The sequence below is a fragment of the Stegodyphus dumicola genome, chromosome 7, assembly GCF_044657685.1.
Source record: "Stegodyphus dumicola isolate Sdum_Otavi_A_Nest chromosome 7, ASM4465768v1".
Lineage (NCBI taxonomy): Eukaryota > Metazoa > Arthropoda > Arachnida > Araneae > Eresidae > Stegodyphus > Stegodyphus dumicola.
Genome location: NC_140774.1, coordinates 125,395,580 through 125,418,121, shown reverse-complemented (window position 1 = coordinate 125,418,121; position 22,542 = coordinate 125,395,580). Strand labels below are relative to the sequence as shown.

Genomic DNA, 22,542 nt, shown 5'->3' with positions numbered 1-22,542 from the left:
ACCCTATTCCGCGGATAATCGGGAGTGTACTGTATAATTCTAATATTGGATCAAATAGTGAATCTGAATTTTCTGTAGATGATTCTGGTAGTCCTGAAAGTTCTTTATCAGAATTCTCTAGTGAAGATGAGGAAACGGAAAGCTCAGGTGATGTAATTCAAGTTCGTATCTTTTAAGAAATGGGTAATAGTAATCCTCTTCCTCCACCACTGCCGAGATTTTCTTTCACAGTGAATTCACTTCTTTCATATTTATCTCCAGTAAAGTGTGTTTTATGAAAAAAAAGCCAACTTTAAGTAAAAATGCCTTAATTTTGCTGTAATTAAAAATTATCTTAAATTAATAAATGCAATATTTGTAGCATTTTTGACTGCTGATTTGAATTCATATAATCGATTAGAATATAAATATGTTTATAAAAAATATGCTTACTTTTGGTCACAGTACGACAGAAAAATGAAACAGTTAAGTGGTTAATACAAGCACAATTGTCACATATTGGTGGATAAGGATGTGCTCTCTATCGCATTAGAAAGAGTACAAACCGGCCTGAAGAGCAGACCATTAGTGTATGAGTGAGGAAATGGTAATTCTGAAGAAGCTTTCTGACCATTAGTGTATGAGTGAGGAAATGGTGATTCTGAGAAGCTTTCTGAAGTGATTCTGAAGTCATTTTCTAAGTGGTCAAAAACTGACACTGTTGCCATCAAAAGCTGAATCTGAAAATGCAAATCTTGCATGAAATTATAGGGTGCACTAAGAACTGTTGGATGTACTTTGGAAGAGATGGTCTAAGGAATATCTTCTGGAACTAAGCACTTATCATAAAGTACACAATATCTCCAAATTTATTCCCTCTAGAAAACGAGATCTTGTACTTCTGAAAAAGGATGTAATGCCTCAGCATATGTGGAAAAGGGCCTTTGTTGAAAGGGTAATCGAAGGTGGGAAGGGAAAATGCAGATCATGTGAGATGGTCTAAGGAATATCTTCTGGAACTAAGCACTTATCATAAAGTACACAGTATCTCCAAATTTATTCTCTCTAGGAAACGAGATCTTGTACTTCTGAAAAAGGATGTAATGCCTCAGCATATGTTGAAAAGGGCCTTTGTTGAAAGGATAATCAAAGGCGGGAATTGAAAATGCAGATCATGCATACTGCATGTTGATCTCAAAGAAGTGACTAGACAGGTGCAGCTGGTTGACCAGGGTGGGCAGGTTGACCAAGGTGGGCATGTTGGCCAAGGTGAACAGGATATTCCAGCCTGTCAGTATACAGTGCTATTCACGATGTCAGTCATGATTTTCCTACGTGCCAGAGTTTCACTAAGTTTTGGTATCTGGCAATAGAAAAAAAATTTTAAGAATGCTATGTTTATGTTTGGAACTATTGTATGTTGAATAACAAAATTAAATGTGTATATAAATACAAAAGAAATGATTCAAATTTTGCGAACTAGTTAACCAGTTTGAACTGCTTCTGATTTTTATTGAATGTTTTAATTTCTTCTGTTCTTCTTAGTATATTTTTAGATAGTGTTTTGAAATGGATTGTGCTTTTCAGTTTCTTTTTCATTTTGCTATGTATTTCTACATGCTAGGGAATATGTATAATGTATTAACAACTATTGCTAGGTTAAAAAAAAAGTTTTGATGATGCTTTGTAATTAAAGGCTTATTAGAATGAAAATTTACTATGGAATTTTTTTGAATCTTTCTGGAACGGTTTTAAGATTATTAATTTATTAATAATCCTATGACATCACCAAGTATGCTGTAAGTAAATCTCAAATCTAGATTTTTTTATGGTCAAAATAAATAAAAGAAATAGTCATCTCAGCTTATCTGGTGTATCTTTTGTGTACTGAATTTTTAGTATCTCATTATCACTACATATATTTTTAATGTATTTCTCTACTTATTCTGCAGATGCTAAAGGTTTTGTTCCTGCCAAATGCTTGATAAAATTACTTCCAAGTGCATCTAGTCCACTTCCTCAAGGTACGTCATATGATCGGAATAGACAGAATGTTACTTCAGCTACCAGAAATACTACTACTGGTCAAATGAATCACTTTGCCTCTGACAAAACTAAACCTCAAGCTCTTCCTAGTCAAAATAAGGAAAATGGCCCAATCCAACCAACCCGTCCTGCTCCATCTGTATCTTCCTCTTTACGTGTTGTCCCACCTTCTCGTTATCCACCTATAACACAACCCATTCCCAAACGAAGAGAAAGCAGTTCTATAACACCTGCAGCTACAAATAATTCTGTGAACATCTTTGTAAATAAAAACTCAGAATTTGATAGTGTGGAACCTGTGCATAGATATGAAGAAATCCCTGATTCTCTTGGAGCTGTTATTGAACAAAATAAGCATTCTTGTGATAGAGATTTAATGGGCAGTTCAGAAGTCACTCCTACAAATATTCTTGAAGAATTTGACCCATATTCATCTCCTAAGCAGCCAACTGAGTTGTATGATAATGTACCAGATAATTTGAACTGCTTATACAGTACCCATAGGTATGAAGATATTCCAGATGATGTACCGTACGATTATGTTCCCACTGATAGTCACCATAAGGATTCAAATGAAGTAAGTACATTTTATATATTGCATATTTCTTTAAATTTGTATATATGAATTTTTCTAGTAAAAAGTGTAATTTAAAATTTTTGTCTTTTTTATCAATAAACTTTAAAAATAGTTAATTGTTTTAAATTTTTTATTCTAAGAACTTAGCTTAGCTGCCCAGGTATAATATATATATATACTATGATAGAAATACAGTACAAAGTCCGTAATCCGGATGTCCATTATCCAGAATGATCTATAATCCAAACCTCAAAGCCACAAACTTACGCATGCGCGCTTAATGCGCGCATCCGTTACACATGCGCGCTTAATGCGCGCATCCGTTACACATGCGCGTAAAGAGAAGAGATACTGTTTATAGAGAGAGACTGTTTATAGAAGAGAGAATTAAGGAGAAAATATTAGCACAAAAAAACGAAGCAACTTAAACAACTTACATTGAAAGAAATGTTTAATAAAGTAAACAAATAAATATTAAGCTTTTTTTTTTTTTTTTTTTTTTTTTTTGTAAATTTTGATACCCTTTAGATCATAATTGCTCTTTATTTCATAAATTACAGTTTCATATTTTTAATTGTATAATTTCTGCATGCCATCTTACCAGATTTAAATTGATGATCTATAATCCGGAGTCCCGACGAGTCAGGATTACAGACTTTGTACTGTATAAGAATTTTGGGAAATGCATATATGCTTGCTTAATAAATATACTGAAGATTCATTATACAGACATGCCTATGTAATGTCTGCATAATGAATATATTTGCAATCTCGTCTTCATAGTATTTCTAAGAATAAAAAATTTATTTAAATTGATATAAAAAAATATTTTCTCTTGTTCTTAACCATTTGAGTCCCAAGGGATATTCAAAAAACACATTCGAAGAATCCCAAACAGGGCAACCGTGCTTTCTCTAAATGAGTACGAAAAGACCCAAGCAGATCTTGTTTTATTTTACGTCGAGAAATACCATGTGGTGCGAGAGCGCTTTGTTTATTTTACATCGATCTGCACTTAATTTAAATCCAGTGTCCATATTATCAACATCAAGTGCACAGTTAATTGTTCACAATGTTCAAAATGTACTTAGTTTTCTCAACATAAAATCTCAACAGTGCAATCGTGCTGCTTGGGATTCAAACGGTTAAATAGTAAATCTGATGGTGATATTTATAATTCATAAAAAAAGATAAAAATAAAAATATTCATGAATATTTTTTGTTGATAGTTTTCTGTGTTTGAAGTGAATGCAGTGTTACAATAAACATTACAATTGCAGTAGTTTATATAATAAACATTACAATTGCAATTGAAGTTTTGCAATAAACATTACAATTGCAGTTGAAGTGTAGTAGTGTAGTAGATAGTATTAATATAGTATTAATAGTGATCAAAATTTTTTGGTACTTTCTAATTAAAGTTGCCACCTTATACAGTTTATCAAGAATTAGAAACACTATGGCACCTTCAAAGGAATTAACCGTGATATGTGGGGGATTACATTTATGTATCTTAAAGGAGGTCAATATTTGGCAAATGCTGCTATTATAGAATCAAATTTTTTCTCTTATCCTACATATTATCATAATGTAAGTTCTTCTAAACATAAAGATAAGTGTTGGCAAACCATTTCTCTTTGTCTTTTGTTTTCCTATTTGGTGGCATTCCAAAATTGTTTTATTTTCTGTGCGTTTGTCCTATATATTAGATCTACAAAATTGCATTTAGAATTCATTGTAAAATATTCAAAAAGTGGCCTTTTCTAATTCTTCACTCTGATAAGCATGCTAACAATCCAAGTGTATTGTAGTTCCTTCAAGTTTATGCCCTTTCATCATCACCATTAGAGTTTTGGCACCTTTGCCACCTTTGCCCAGTATTTGCACGAGGATTTGTTTCCCTGTAGAGTCTTTCCCAAACCTATTGTTTCAGCAAAATTCTAACTATATTATCTTTTTGCTTGACTAATAGAATTTTGTCTGTCTCAATGATTTTTTTCAGGTGTACCAGTTTTAGCCTTTCAAGTGTTTGATCAAAAACAAGCAACAAATTTCTCTCATGTACTTTTTCCAATCAATCAATGTATTTTCACTCATGAGTAACTACCTCTTCCATCATTTGATAGAAGTTAGTTCTGCACCCCAACAGTTATATGAAGCATAAAGCAATAAGAAAAGGAATCCTATCTTATGGAACAATTATCAGCACAAAGATAATTTTCTTCCTTGGAGCTTTTTATATCATATCTCCAGATACTTTGCTTCCCAATAAATAATTTCATTTGGGGGGTTATCTTTGCACTTTTGAACAGTATACAAAACTTCATGCTGTTGAAATGACTGCTTCTGTTTCGTTTGATGGTAAGTTAAATCTGAATAACATTTTAGAGTGGAAAAATAATGAAGGATGCAAAAAAAAAAAATTATGTAATGGGGGGGGGAACTACTGTGGATTTTCCAAAAATGAATGTTAATGATTTTCCAAAAATGATGAAAAGTTAAAAATGGCCAACATTTTAAAGAGAAAATAATAGATGAAAGAATGACATCACACATTCTAAAGTAAATTGTAAAATCAAATAAGTTACACATTATAAATGTCATAAAAAAATTACTGCTTCTTTTCTAGTTGATTTATGTTAAAAAGGGAAATCATTTTAGGGGGAAAAAAAAGAAATACTGAATTTATGATATCACATGGAACAACATCATAATTAATACAGTCTGAAAATCAAATCTATCGCATATTAATAATTTCGTGACAAGTTTGGCAACTAATCTTCCTAGTTTGGTGATTGACTTAGGTAGCAACTTTAAGAAGGAGGAACCATTTTTACTTCCTTGTGTGAAGTAAAAAAAAAAAAAAAAGTCTTGTAATCTTGAAAATTTCGGTTATCAGATTTCAACAAAAATATCTATTTTGACCTTTTTTTTTTTTTTTTTTTCCATGGCATCTACACATACAAACAGAGTAAAGGACTCTTTATTTCAAAATGGATTGTTTTTTGACATCTGTACATATGTATGTGTATATATCTCATACCTCAAAAATGTTTATCTGTAGAATGTTGAAATGTTGTATATCAGTCTACTATATCATTTAATGGTGCACCTGCCTTTTTTACTGCAATCGGGAGTATAAAAAGTATATATCCACCCTGCTAACCTGGCTTATGAGTCCTTTATTTTCGCAATCATGGGTCTTATACTTCCAGTTAAAAATTGGTTTTAAATAAAAATATTCATGTTTTGGCAATTTCAAATTTAAAAAAAAAAATTAATTTTGGACAAATAATGAAATCTAACTTTCAATGTGGTCTCCCAGTTCCTATACTTATATTTGGGAAAGTTTTATGATCTTTATAAAAAATAAAAATACAAGAAGTTTGACTCCCAAATGATAAAAATTGCCTGGGATATATAATTTCAAAATTTGCAATTTTTGATGTCATTTTCAACTTGCCTTTATCATTATCATTTAATTAAATTAGAGTAATTTGAGGAATAAGTTTAAATGATGTACAGCAAAAAGGTGTGTATAATGTAATAGGTCATTCAAGGAAGTCATGCAGTGCCCACATCAGTTTTTTTTTTTTTTTTTTTAAATATATGTATTGTCTGTCAACTACAAGAACTGTTTCCATAGAAATTAGTCCTAGCCAATTTTTCATAGGAATAGCTTGAAAAAGTGCAGAGCCACTCTTAGAAAGCCCATCACAAAGGCATCCCTTCTCTAGGGCAGATAACTGTCATGTGCTTTGCTATATTGGCCCAACCTGTAGCCATACAGCTGTGAAGTACTTAGTAAATTCAGTTGGGAAAAAAATCCTCTCTCATTTCTGATATGAGGAAATTAATTGCATAAGTATTGAATTAATACTTATGCAATAATTAATTGCATAAGTATTGAATTAAATTACATAAGTATAAAAAGTTTCTAACTGTGTGTATCAGTTCCTTAAATATTAAATCAAGGTCCAATATATTTCACAGTTTTTCTTTTATGCTTTTCATATGAATAGAACAATAGTTATTCCCTGTGTTTGAAGATTTCTATCTTTTATTGTATGTATATTAGGGATTAACTAACTCATTTCTGAAGAAGTTGAACATTTTGAATTTTGTGCATGAAATTTGTATATGTTAAGTAAGAGGGGGAAATGTGAAAATTAACAATTAGAAGAAAAGATATGTTTCATCTCATTAGTAAGTTATTGCTGTTCCAGATCACAGAAAAACAGATTGAATTTTCATAACCTTCCTGGAAACTGGCATCTGGAGAAGTGGCTTGCTTTGTTTATTACATAGTATCATACACCTTTATGAAACAGACACATGTAACTGATACACCACTTTGGCATCCTCGAGCACAAAGCCAGTTTAAATAAGTAATAAAAAAATATGCAGTGAACACACTAAATATACTTGTAAAATCTGTCTGTAGAAAAGACTTCTAAATTGTATGTTTGTGGTCAGTCACCTGAGAATGTTAAATATAAAAAGCGTAATCGTCTACCAAAACACATTCCAGCACTTTGGAAATTATGCAGTGAAATATGAGTATTATCGAGGGGGAAAAAACAGCTGAGCTGGAAAGAACATTTAAGGACGAAATATAAATTCCTATTTAAAAATGTAAGAATGTTCATGTTAATTTTTCGGTGACAGTTGGAAAGCATTCCATTTTCGAAATATTTCAAGAACTTGTAAACTGAACTAACCAGTGGTATAACTTGGACCCTAGTTAAGCCCCGCTAGTTACACACACACACACACTCACACACACACACACACAAAAAAAAAAAGAAGAAAGAAGATTTTGGCCTCTTAGTATACTCCATGATTACATAACTGTAAGAAAGAAAGTAAAAAGCAAAAAAGATTTTTTGAATAAGGATTTTTGTCATGGCTGGATTAATTATCAAGCAAATAATTGTTTAACCTGGAGTCTTAGGTTAAAATAAGCTGCAGTATCTTTTTATCATTTAAATATTTTTCTTGACTAGTTTGGTTTCTTTATATCCTTTATTTTAGTTATCATTTTTAATTTTTATTTATTTACTTCTGTTTACTTTTCCTGAAAATCTTTCATAGAATTTTGGTATTTCTAATTTTAGAAATTAAACCCCTGTGTCATTAATACTAAACTGGTGTGCAAAACTTAAGCAACAATGTAAAAATTTAGCAGATAGCCATGAAATTGCAGAAAAGGAGGTCTGGAGATCAGTACAATGAACACGTAAGTCAGTAGAAACGTCCTGCATATGCAAATATCAGGAACAAAATGTCAGAGGCGACATGAGCGTACACAAAACGCGTGATGTCGGCGCGCACACCTCGTAAAGTAGAATAAAAGGAAGGACAGAGCCATTCAGTTTGTGAAATATGGCTAGAAGAAATCACCTGGATGACTTCATACGTGGAAGAATGATCGGAAAGCTGGAGGAGGGGCATATTGTCACCAGGGTAGCTGCAGAGTTCGGAATCAACAAAAGTGTCGTTTTGCGCGCTTGGAAAGCATTCCAAACCACAGGTACAGCTGTTAGAAAGGTTGGTAGCCGCCCGAGGACAGCAACTACAGGGAATGACTGATTATCCTCCTGCAGGTGGAAAGAGGTTGACAGCAGTCAGCAAGTGCCATTGCTCAGCAACTCTGTACAGCAACGGGGCGACAAGTGTCGCAGTTTACTGTGGCCAGATGCCTTCACAAAGGGGGCTTATTCACCCGCCGTCCTGAACGCTGCCTTCCGTTGAAAGTTGGCCACCGACGCCACCATTGCAGTGGTGCAGAGAGCACAAAAACTGGACAACTGATGAATGGAGTCGTGTCCTCTTTACGGATGAGAGTTGGTTCAGTACCAGAAGCGATTCTCAACGCGTTTTGATTTGGAGAGAGTTCGGGACCCAGTTTTATCCCAGTAACATCAAGGAAAGACCCCGTAACGGTGGTCGTGGAGTTCTTGTTTGGGGAGGCATTATGCTGAACGGACGAACTGAGCTCCACGTTTTCGACAGGGGGTCTGTAACTGGGGATCGCTATTGTGAGGAGGCACTCCTTCCCTATGTGCATCTGTTCCGAGATGCCATTGGCCCAGAGTTAATTTTTATGGATGACAATTCACGGCCACATTGGACTCTTGCTGTTGAGGAGCTACTGGAAAGTGAAGGTATCACTCGCATGGATTAGCCAGCGTACTCCCCAGATTTAAATCCCATCGAACATGTGTGGGATGCTTTGGGGAGACGCATTGCAGCACGCTTACATCCTCCCGAGAACATCGAACAACTCAAACAGGTGCTGATTGAGGAATGGGCACTCCTACCACAAGAAATGTTGCACTAGATGGTTCTGAATGTGCGGCGACGGTGCGAAGCAACCATTGCAGTAAGGGGAGGGTATATCCCATATTAAGGAACATCTGCCTGTGTTCTTCCTCTTGGATAGACAATCATGAGTCACGATACTATGCGTTCAATAAAGTGTGTTTTTGTTTGATTCCATACCGTATCCATTGTATTCCTTTTTCAGCTCCGATGCTTTCATCATCCTTTACGTACATAATACTCTTCTTCATTTCTGCATTTCATATCTCTCAGTTGATTTCTCGTGGAGTTATGGCAAAAAAACCCTGCTGTTGCTTAAGTTTTGCACACCAGTGTAATTTGTTTTCCACACATATTGAGTCTCTTATCAATTACAATTTAATTTAATAGATTGTAAATGCTGTATCTTTCAGTTTAGTACATTTATAATTCTACAGATGAGATATAAATTTGTGAAATTTAGCTTCATATTTATGATGTTTGCATAAAATCATCTAAATTGTTGATTAATGTATTTTGCGTGATGTGTTCCATGTATATATTTTGTGATAAAATGCTATTTCATTAGTGTCTTTATCAATGAAAATTTGATTAATAAAATATTAATGTCATATCTATTAATTTTTCAGTATTATTTTGCAATGTATGATTTCTCACCTACTGGTCCCAATCAACTCTCCTTACATAAAGGACAAGTAGTTCTGGTACTTCATAAATGTGATTTAAATAGTAATTCAGAGTGGTGGTTTGTTGAAGATCGTCATAGTAATAAAGGTTATGTTCCAGGTGCCTACCTGAACAAATATTCTAAGGATGTTGTTTAGATTGTGCTTACATTGCTACAGTTTATTGTTTGTACAGCTTTAAATTTTTATAAAAAACTGTTCCATATATTACATAATGCTTAATATTCTGTACAATTTATTTGCACTTGCTCATTTTAAAACTATATTCAAAATCAGTGTCTTATACATATCTTATGCCATTCTTATGTAGTGATTTATCAGGCATGTTGAAAATGTATTTTAACAGACATTGAGATATATAAAAGTTGATTATATTTTTGTATAAATGTTTTATTACATCTTGAATTTTAATTTTAAAATTCATAATTATATTGTTTTGTCATTTTATAATTGTGCACTTAAATCTGCATGCTAAAATAAAACTGTTAGTTTGAATCTCATTTCTAAGCACACTTTTAATGACTATTATGTAATTATTACATATCCAAATAACAGAGTACTTATATTTGCACATGAGTCATGTTTATACACCAGGAAGATATTAAATACTATTTATTTCATTTCCTCAAAATATTTTGTAAGTATCCTGTGTTCAACATATCTTTATTCTAAAGATGCAGTTCAATAAAGTTCATAAAATTTGATTTATTAATTTGAGCCATATGGTGCTATTATTTCATAAAAACGTAAAGCACTATCATTACTAAATTTCTTTTGCCTGTTTAGTTATAATTATTGTTACTGTATATTATATATATATTAGATATTGCTCTACAGGGTTAACTGTAAAATTAAACCTTAGTTTGGTATTGATTTTTAATAGAATTTCAGAGTACAGTTCTTGAAACAATCTAATGTAGGGGGCTTTTTTATTTTATTTTTATTTCTGTTTTTAAATTTGTGCCAAGCTAAAAGTGAATTCCGGTTTTTAGAAGTCAGACTGACATGCATCTCTTAAATCAGCTAGCACGCACACACACACACACACACACATATATATGTATGATTGCTTAGTCTGTGCTGGCAAATAAGATGAATTTTATGTTTGCAAGAAAAGTATTATTTATAAATTTTCACATGGCAATCTATGACAGGTGTATTTTTGTGATAAATTGTTTCATTTGCCAAATTTTGCTATAAATAAAACAATATTTTCCTTTTTACTAATAACTGTATTTTTGGATATATTCCCCCTATGAAAGCTATCCTGTTTGTTTAAGTAGAGTTAGATTATCATTTTTATATTAAATAGTTTAATTAATTTAAAAATTTAATACAGAGATAGTTAATAGCTTGATAAATTAAAAAAAAAACTGTGTAATTAATTTACTTGTGTAAAGCAAGCAATCTGAGTGAATATATTTAAGCAATCTCAGTAACTATAATTTTCTTAATGCACACTATTTCAAATTCTTTTCTTTAAATTAAAATGTATAAGCTTTTACAGGATGTGGGAATTGATTAACTGGGCTATGTCTTGAAAAAGTTAACTTTGTCTGCCGAAGAGCAATTGAAAAATCATTTTTACAACATGTCAGCATAAAACAAAACTGTCTATGGAAAAGCATAAAAGAAAAGAAAAATATGAGGGATAATACCAATGATAGCAGATGATATCTTCCATAAGAAAAGATACCTGATCTATTTTGTATACAGTTTTGAACTTCAAGATATTGTTCAAATTCTACTCTAAATATTATTCTTTAATTAACTTAGTTTCTTTATTTTTGAAGATATATATTCTTCCTTAAAAAATATTTATGTAATCAAATGAAATTATTTGTAAGATTAAATTGCTAGAAAATAGAATAAATGGTTAATAATATTTTCCTGTTAATTATAATATGGGTTGTGTATTATTATTTTTTTTTTTTTTTTTTTTTCCTCTCTTTAGTTGCGATTAGATTAATTGTGATTTTGAGTTGACCCTGGGCATCATGCTAGATGTTATCCCAATTAATCAGGAATTGAGTGTATTATAATTTTTATAAAAAATAATTAATTTAATATAATTCTATTCTAATTATTATAATTTATTTTTATTTTTTTATATTTTTAATGCTTAAATCAAAAATCCAAAGTATCTAATATTTAATACATAGATTTATATCTTTCAACATTATTTTGAAAATAATTTTATGATATTTGATCTGATATAATTTGGTAAGAAATGGATTAGTTTTATAATGTTGGACATAAAATAAGCTAGTAAGAAATGCATTTTTTTAACTGCAAATATATTTCGCTTTGTATGATAAGTTGTAGAAGAAATGCATAATTTTGCATGTATGAGCTTTTGAATGTATGAGCTACTTGTATTTAAAATTCCCAGTCCATTGTTTTGGCTTATCACTGTCTTTCCACTTCCAAAGACATTAACAACTCTTTACTCTGAAGATGCAATTAAATGCAGTTTTGCATTTTATTTTTCTGGAAAATAAATTATGTTCCAAGAGTTAGAATTTTTGGAATTTAAAACGAAATAAATGCAGTATTCATTTATGTAGAAATTTGTTCTTTTATTTACAAAATGTTTGGATTTACATGCTTTGTATAAAAGAAATCACTGAAAGTTTTAAAAGAATCAGTTTTCTTGTGAGTGATATTATATGTAGGTTTTGAGTCAACAGTGTTTCTTTGACTCTGTTTGGAGTAGAAGATTTAAAAAATTTATCCAACAATTATTATGTCTGTTATTTTCAGCTCTTTTCTAAAATGGTCAATGATGTTGTCATTGAATATACTAAGGACTATTTAAAACAGTAGCTTGTTTAGAGTTAATCAAATTTGAGTTAAAATAATGCACCAGGTAACAATAGAGCTTTTGAAACTAATCCGGCAAATTTATTAACGTTACACTGATCCTTGTTAACACTAGCTTGATTTAGATGTCACATCTTAGCCCCTTCTTTTATTTAACTAGTAATTACTATGCAGATCTTTGAATATTATCAAGAATGAGTAGTCTTTATCTTATTAACAGTTACATATGCATATATGTATTCAAGAATTAAGGGAAATATGCATTTTTTGTATGAAATTTGTAAAAAATATTTTACAAATCCATAATGTAGTGTTAAAAATTTATTGTAACCGTTCACATATTTAAAATAATTTTGAATCTAGAACCCAAAATTAATATGAAAAAGAACTTTTTACTTTGAGAATAAGTTCATACGTAGAAGCCACTATGGGATGTAGGAAAAATTCATATCTGGAAAAATTAGCATATTAACCATTTCATAAGTTGAGGTACCTCTGAAATTGCTATGTTTATCCATAATAAATATTATGAAATTCTTTACTTGGCAAACATGTTAAGTTTATGAAGGTTTGTAGTCTATTTGACGCCGTGCTAAGAAACATTTTAGCATAAAAATTTTGTTTTATATGATTCATATTCTCTACAAACCGTTATTTAAAAAGTAGTTTTACAAGTCCTTCAGGAAAATTTTCAGTTGGTTTTTGTAGTCTGTGAATAATTTGTTGTTATAAAATGAAATGCTAGAATTGAGGTAATATAGGGGAAAAGTGTAAAAAATCGAATTTGTGAGGAGGTAGAAGTAATACTGAAGCTAAAATCATGAGCAAAATATGTACATTTCTTTGTAAAATAATTTAATAATATTTTCTGTCATTAAAATGGTACTTTCTTGCTTATTCCATTAACACTTACAAATTTCTTATGATTTAAAATTTATTTATTAACATGCTTATATGATATTGAGCTTCAAAATTGAAAATAAAGTTGTCCCCCTCCTCTTCTCCCAATATTTATTACCATGCATATTAAGAAAAGGTTCATAGTGAAAACAAAAAACGCAAATTTTTCTGTGACTAATGTTATTTCCTCATTAAGATGTGCAAGGTAGCTGATTTCAGAATGCTCTTTTTTTTTTTTTTTTTTTTTTTTTTTTTTGTATAAATAAATTTAATAAGAATTTTGCCCCTGATCAGTGACAAAATTGGTGAAAAAAGTTACAGGACTTTGGCTTAGGGAATTTTGTAATTGTTATATGATTTATGAGTATGTATATATTAACACAACCACCTTGGCATAATTTGAGGATTTTTTACAGATGGAAAGGTAAAAATTGTGTGCTAGTTAATGATTTTCGCAACTTTTTAAAAAGATTTACGAACTATCGATATTTAACTTGAGTCCGAAAACATTATCAACACATCAAAAGAAAGTATGTTTTAGAAATTCAAAATACAAATTTTAATTATTAAATAAGATTAAAGGGTAGATTAAAAAGAATAAAACACATTTTCTCGAAATCGTGTTTTTTTTTTGGGGGGGGGGGGGTTGTCACCATGTACCAATCTGTTTTTGCTAAAAGAAAGACAAAAAAAAAAATCGAAGAATTGCTGAAATTCAGCATTGTGTGAAACTTGGGCATTAATCATTGTTTCCACTAGCCATTGTGGCAAAATTCTGTATTCTTGCAGAAATATTACTACATTATTGTATTCTTGCAGAAATATTACTACATTATTGTATTCTTGCAGAAATATTACAGTTCCTTCCATTTGTGGCAAATCCTACAAATGCATGTTTTAAAATTGAGTTTAAAAGGCAAAAAATGTCATTATGATTACCTGAAGAACAGTTATGAATGTAGCTGCCAGGGCTTTGCACATTCTGAAAATTCAGAGTCTTCTGCTGAGGTGATTGCAATTATACCTGCATAAGTACCTATTTATGTTGTTTAATAAGAGTTTCTTTGATTATATGGGAGGAATAATAATTGTGTATTATATTTCTACCAGAAAAACTAGCATTAACTTAATTAATTACTAGATTTAATATATGTATTAATTAATTTAATTTAAAAGTAATTTGTATATTTTTCACTTTATAATCATATTTATTCCTTTTTTTATTATATATATATATATATATATATATATAATTTTAGTGTTTTACGTAAATTTAAGAATAAATGAATATTTGTGGTAATTCAGTAAAATCAAAATTCATTCCTACTGGATTTTTCCATCCTGCTAGGTTAGATTTTAGTTTTGTGATTAGGCACTTTTTTGAATTAATAGTGATGATTTATTTCAGTCAATAAAAAAAAGGATTTTTCTGATTATTTTTGTGCACTTCGCCTGTTTAATTATATAATTATTAGGGAAAAAAAATTCAAATAAGTTTTTAATGCTATCAAATTTTCAGAATTTATAGTCTGTGCCTTTTTTGTTATAGAACACTGTGGTGGTAAAATTTTTCTAAATACAGAACTATGTCTCTTATTTTATTTATTTCTGTAAAAAGAACTAAAGCAAAATGACATATTTAAAATATATTTTATTGATAGTACTTACTTTGAAAACAAGAACACTATAATAAGAAATATGAGCAATACATTTAATTTAAATATGTTCAGTAAGCAACAGTGTCAAACTAAGATATATTCAGATGAGTTTTTATCGTCGTTCTGACATCTGTACATAAATTCACATAAATAAGAGTCAAAGTGCACATAAGTAAGAATCCTTCTTGCTGAAAGTATCAGTTTGTTTTACAAGTCATTCTGTAGAAAATTGTTGTATAACAAAAAAGGTCTAGTGTTCTGATATTTTAAGACAGCTCTGTATATTATGTTATGAACTAAATCCTTGTTTTGAAATTAACATTTGAAGTAATGATAGAGGGGAAAAAAATTAAGGCTTAATTTTTTAGCTATGTATATGTGAAGTACACTGAGTCAAAAAAAAAAAAAAAAAAAAGTGGGAGGGGTACAGTTCTGTATCTCCCTTTCTACTGGGCCGATTGATGAAATTCAAATTGCGTTTTTCATGTCTCGAAAGCATGACTTAGGATACATATTAGATTTATATACTATAGCATTATTCTAACATAGGTATTTTGACATAAAATCGGACATTTTTTTAAATAACATATCAATTTTTTTCCATATTTCGATTCTACAACTCAAATTATGCCTAGATAATAAATTCTGTAATTTTGGGGGAGAAATTTAGAAATTTTTCTTGGCGGATTTTTTCTAGTTTGTGCCAAGAATAATTCACTTGGCGGAATTCTTAATTTATAGTAACCTACTTATTTTTCATTGATGCATGAGAGGAAAAGAGATCCATCCTTCATTCTTTCAAATAATTTTAACAATGTGCAGAAACTACATTTTCATTATTATAGCTTATATTAAGTACGCCAAATTTCAAATCGTGCCAAAATGTGAATTCACATATATTTTAGGAAATTTTGAATAAAAAACTCTATAATTTTTTGCAGATAATCTTAGAAATACATCTACTTTAAGATGATGTTAAAAATTTTACAGTTTATGATACAAAATTTTTTTCGAAAAATTTATAAAGAATATTTAAAAATACAAATTTTTAAAATAAGTAATAAAAAATATGCGAATTATATTTGGATTAAGCCAAAATTTCAAATTCTGGAAGAAGGAATCAAGTAAGTTTAATTAGAAAAAAGAGATATTAGTAAATATGTATCAAATTCAATTAACATGAAGGAGCTAAAATTTTGAGAGCTAGTTTTTTAAAATCTACTCGTGCGATTTTTACAAAATTTGGCTAATTGGCATAATTTGAGTTGTAGAATCGAAATATGGAAAAAAATTGGCATGCCATTTCAGAAGAAGTCTGATTTTGTGTCAAAATACCTATATTAAAATAATACTATTTATAAATATAATTCATATCCTAAGTCGCATTTTCGAGGCATGAAAAACGCAAGCTGAATTTTGTCTATCGGCCCAGTAGAACGAGAGATACAGAAATGTACCCAAAAAGATTATTGCCTATTTCAATTTTAAATTTTAGGTTATTAGATATAATTTGATACATGTTCATGTTTAAAATTTACCTACATGTAATTCTGCACATTTAGCAGCTTCATGATCATAGTTATAATTTGTGTGCAACTGAATTAAATATTGATTAAGTACTATTTTGATAATTATTTTAAGTGAATGCTTCACTTTGAACTCACTTAAAATTATAATTGTTGTTCAGAAAATCATAAGAAAAGAAATATTAAGAAAGGACTTCCACTCATCTTTTAGATTAAAATGTGATATGAAAAGCACTTGGATTTTGCTATCAATTTTTAAAAAATAAGAGACTTGGATTTAGAATTTCATAATATGCATATTATAAATTTATTAAATACAGTAGAACCTTAGTTATCCTATTATCCTAGATAATTGGAACTACTTGAGTTAATATATACTAGGAGATAATTTTAAATCATGCAAATTTTGCTTTTGATAAGATTTTCTGAAATTGTATATTTAAGATTCTAAAAATATAAGAGCAATTATAACTGTTAACATTTGAGCAAAGTCTTTTATTACTAGATAAAATTTGTTTGTATTAAACAATATTGTTAATTATTGTTTGTATTAATAACTGTATGATTTTATTTCACAATAAAAATATTTATAAAAAACTGGAGTAAGAAACTTCATCAAAATTTACACATATTGTGAAATTTTGCTTGATAAAAATAAGTTACTGCTCCTTCCTCTTTTTAAAAAAATGTTACACTTTTTTGTGATAGTCTTACTTACATGAGCTACCACATGATCATGCCAGTTTTTGATCAGTTAAAGATCTATAAGAGAAGTATCAGAATGTTACTCTAAATATTAAAGATTTTTGTTCAAGAATTCAACACCCATTAATAGCTCAGGAAGAAAACTGTTGAACAACGGTATTTTGACCAGGTTCATATCCTGGTGAATAGGCTGGCTGCATGGGAATTTTCATAGTTTTCTTCATATGTAATGTGAATATAAGCCAATTTTCCTTAAAAATTCACCATGAAGGCATCCCTTCCTTTAGGCAGATAGCCCACATTAGCTTTGGCATAATAAAAAAATATTAAAATAAATACATTAACTTGGCTAATTTTTACGTTGTCCATTTTCTTATCATTATCATCCTCAGCATCATTGCAATTTTTATTGTTCTCATTATCTATGCTAAGAACTACTAAAATCTTCATCACTAAAAATTTGATTTCTTGTTTTCTGTATTTATCTTATGCTGAAATGTCTGCATCTTATCCTTTAAAACATGTGTACAAATTCATTGTCAATTAGTGTTGCTTTCGTCTTTAACACTATTAACTACATTTTTTACCCTAATGTTCAGGAGTAAGGCCCTTAGACTCATCTTTGATTAGAAAGGCAAGAAATAATGGTGATTAAGAGTTTGTTTGTTGGCTCAATAAACAGAGAACATGGTTGAAAGAGGCTGAGTTAATAGAGGTTTTACTTTACTAAATTATTTTTATATATTTGTTGAAATAGCACTGTAATATTAACTATACATTGTTTCACTTAATAATACATTTGAGTGAATTATTTCTGCCCTATGTGTGTATTTGTGCCACTGTATTTATTAATTGTATAAAGTTATGTTCATCCAGTTTGTGCCATCAGTTTCATGACTAAAAGTGTGTTTTTTTAATGAAATGGAATGCCTTTTTATTAATGATAACAAGTGGGATTTTGTGCTGAATGTCTTAAATTATGTCATATATGCTTAGATACATTCCACATTAATTTTTGTTTGATTTATGTATTAAAATATTTTATTTTTATTTATAACAATGAATAATAACAGTATTTTAAATATTTGTGTGTCATATGCCTGTTGCAATTTTTATTTTTGAGTGGTATTTCTTCGTAGCAATATCTAATTATCAGTGCCAAGAAATAGGTTTTTCAGATAGTCAGTAATAAAGTAGTAATTACTATATTTCTGAATTAATCCTAGCAGTTTTACCACACATACCTTTATGAAAATGGATGAACTAACGCAACGTTCTAAGGAACATTTATATTAATTTGTTTTCTATAGCTCATGTAAATATGAAATTCTGTGATAGGCAAGTGGCTTAAAATGTGATCAAATATTTGCTTCTATATCTGTAATTTGAATTTGTGTTTTGTATTAGTTATTGTTAGTTATGTGTAGATTATTTTAGATTTTACTGAAATGTGGATCCTGTCATCATGACTTTTGTTATAATGCTTCAAGTTATAGAAAACAAAGCTAACCATGCAGTTAAATCTGCCTTTCAAGTAATTAAAAATTACTGTGCCACTTAGAAATAAGAAAAGGGAAAATAATTTCTATTTGTGAAGTATTTGTCATACAATTAAATGTTAGGAGGAAAAAAGTATTAGGATATTTCTAATATTCTTTTATTCTGCCAATAGCAGATTTAATAGCTTCTCTGTTTTCCAGATATTTTAATTCTACTTCTGCACTTCCAAGTATTTGTCACATTACATTAATTCATTGACTATCCAACTTCGAAACTACTGATATGAACTTATAATTAAATTGGCAGGAGATTTTCAAATTTAAAAATGCTTTAGATATATATTAAAAATAAATCTTTTTTTTTTTTTTTTTTTTTTTTGCGTATTTAGTTCTTCGTATAATATCAGTTTAGTGGTAATTTAGTATCGTATAAACACTTATTTTTTAAATTTAGTCTCCATTTTTCTCTATTATTATTATTGATAATAATTCGTATCTTAAAACCCTGTAGTGCGTAATAAGTCGGAGAATTTACGGTTTTCAAAAATTTTATAACTTGGTCAAAAATATACATATTTTATCGGTTTTAGCAGATAAATGTTATGCATGTAAATACTCTGTGGTACTATTTCGTTTTGAGGGCAATAAAAAATCGCCAAACTATTGTTGATGCCAGTGCTGCCAAAAATAATTGCGGCAGCCCTAATGCAAGAAAGGAAGTATAATAGTAAATAACTATTTAAGATTGATGTTTTAATTTAGATGAAAGGTTAAACTCATATAATACTTTTCTATTATTATAATTTATGTATAAAAGGCTAAACATGACTGAATGGAAGCATAGGAGTAAATAACTATTCAGATCATTATTATAATTTAGTATATAAAAATTGCTAAACATAACTAAATGGATGCCTGCATGCTATTTCGCTACCGAGCTGCAACGCTATTTAGCTAAAGCATAATGTCATCTCGTTGGTTGTTCAAACATAATTTTCTATAATGAATGATGTCTTTTCTTTGAAAACATTCTCTGTAAAGTGCAGAATCGCCCACTTATTTGTTTGCCGCTTTTTACAAGGGTAAAAACAATTGGATTTTTGTCATTTTTCTTTTACTTTTTAAGTGACAATAGGTCGATGTGTACATAGATAAAGTCAAGGGTGTGCGCAGTGCCATTTTTGTGCAATTCTGGGATTTTTTTTAAGTGAAAATAATTCTATGTGTACGTGGATACCGAGTATGTGCAATTCTTAAAAACTCGTCAAGCAGTGGGTGATTCTGCACTTACCCAAAATTCTATTGCAGACTTTTCGTCATGGGCAAATCCCAAATTGTTAAATCCATAGGATATCAAAAAAGGATTTAAAAATTAAACTAGTATCTCAATGGCGTCTTAAGAAATATAGAACTATATAAACTTACGCAATCTAAAATCAGCACGAATGCTAGATTTGGCACGCTGTTAAATGGGCGCGTTTGCTAGATTTGGCGCTTTTGCGCATACATTTTCGCTGCAATTTTTTACGGCCCTCAAAACGGAATAGTACCTAATCTGCTAATAAAGTAATTAGTAAATAAGATTTATTCATTTTGTACCCCAAAAGTCAATAAATCAATGTACTTTTCCGTTCTTCTGTTAGTAGAATTTTTTTAATATTATTTCATGTAATAGCCTGGGTAGGAGATTATGCACTATTACTAAGTCCACATAAATCTGTTGACTTCATCATTATGTAGTGATTCACTGTATTCATGGCTAGAGTTCACATCCTTTTTTAATTTTGTCTACTTTAAATGGAATATTCTATGTTGGAATACTGAATAATAGTGACTAAGAAAGAATGAGAGGTTTAAGAATACAGTTAAAAATGCTTAATTTATGATAACATATAATCTCATGACTTTAAAAAAATTTTCTTCAAAAATACCGGATTTAAATTAGTTAAAATTGGAAACATATTATTTTCTCGCATCATCTCAGATTCCTCTTTTAACAAATGAAAATTTTACCTTCCGATAAAAAGGTATTTTGCAAAAGATGTAAGGTAGATCTAATTTTTTTTTTCTGTTAAAACACATGTTTGGTGATCTTAAACCTTTTTTAATGTAAACGAAATTAAAATTGCCTGTACTTGTCCTCTGAAAATATATTTTGCTCAATTGTAAGAAACTGTATTTACAGAAAAGTGTAAGATGTATGCGAGAAGTGATTAAGTTTTTTTTTTAAAGAAAAGAATGAGTTATTTTGAATCTCATGTGTGTGTGTGTAAAAAAATAAAATCTTATTGCATTCAAGAAGATTTTTTTCTGATTATCATATCCATTTACAAAAATAAAAAATAAGCTATTTGCATAACTAGGAGAAAAAACAAAAAGGAAAAAAATATGCATGTACATAATTAAAATGCGCTTGTGTTTCTAATAAACAATTGTTACGAATTTTATATAAATGTAATAAGTTTTGTGAAATTGTTGTATGCTTTTGTATAATGTAACATAAAATACTTGAAAGAGATAAAGCTCTGCCAGAAAAATAAGTATACAGGGTTAAGTCCATTTAACATTAAGGTAAATGACTATCTCGCTAGACTGGCAAGATACCATCAAACCCTGGCGAGGGCAAACTTGGCGACATTTTAGTCCGGCCTCGTATAGCTATAATTGGTGTTGTAATTTGATCCCTGTATGTAACTGTATCCGCCCCATGTGTGACATTAACCGGATACGCCTTCCAGTAATTACGAGAAGCTAAAGAAACTGGAGATTTCTTGGCGTTCGGGTGAAAACTATAAAGACCGGAGAGAGCACCTGTTTTCGGTTTAGAGTCGGCTATGGGATACTGAGATATTTCCGTGTGAGCTTCGCTCATTAGAAGAGCTTTTCATTGCGTTGTGTTAAACATTCTCAGCAGTTTGAAGTGGAAACTACTGACTGTGTGATAAACTACTGACTGAGAAGAGCTGTAGGAGTATTTTTGTGGAAAGTTCCAGAACTGTAAAGTGTTTATTTTGGGGAAATAAATTTTATCAAGCTATCATCGGTTCTGTGTGACTTCAATCTATTACGAACCAGTACGCAAGCAACAATTTTTGGTGTCAGAAGTAGGATTGAATGCCGGTGGCAAGAGCGATGGAGAAGCAATTAAGAGAGCTGGGGGTAGCCTTTGCTGCATTCAAAGAAGAGATGAAAGCAGATCAAAAGGAAATGAAAAGAGAAATTACTGCCTTAATAGAAAACGAATTCGAGGCTATGAAGGCAGAATAGACAGGGTTGAAGATAAAAATGAAGACATCCAAGAAAGAGTTTATACCAGGCGTCGGCAACCTATGGCACGCGATACAACTTTCAGTAGCACTCTACAACCATTCTGCAAAGTTATCAGAGAGAAAGATAAATAGCTCTGTCTCTTCTCTAAGCCGTCCCGCCTTTCGTTCGGTTCTTCGCGCCGGTACACGAGTATTAAGCATAATTTCAGTCGAAAGTAGAATTTAGTTTAGTGCTTGTCGTGCGCTATAAGTTACGTTACATCTCGTTCTTAGTTTTACCATGAACATTTTTTTTTTAAATTATTGTGAAAATTTATACCCACATATTTAATCAAATAGCGACTAAAAAAAGCTTGATGTTCTTGGTTTTCAGGACTCTTAGACGAATGAATATAGATTCGTACAACAAAAGGATCGTACTTCTTAATATGGTTACGGCGGACGTCAAGTGTACACAAAGACATTTTCAAAACTAAACATCAGTCCACATTCCAGAATCCCGATGAGAATTGTTAACTTTTAAAAAGAGCTATTACTTGGGTTTAAGAAA

At 30.3% G+C, this 22,542-nt stretch overlaps 1 protein-coding gene across 3 annotated transcripts in view; it reads left to right on the top strand.

Annotated features, from left to right (window-relative positions):
- LOC118180927 (dynamin-binding protein-like) overlaps nt 1–21,024 on the top strand; it is a 223,125-nt gene extending 202,101 nt beyond the window's left edge. For all 3 annotated transcript variants that reach the window (XM_085820798.1, XM_085820800.1, XM_085820799.1), the window contains 2 exons: nt 1,932–2,602; nt 9,556–21,024. In XM_085820798.1, the coding sequence (XP_085676924.1) occupies nt 1,932–2,602; nt 9,556–9,750 (866 nt within the window). In that variant the 3' untranslated portion in view covers nt 9,751–21,024. The remainder of the gene's footprint in view (nt 1–1,931; nt 2,603–9,555) is intronic.
- The last annotated feature ends 1,518 nt before the right edge of the window (nt 21,025–22,542 follow it).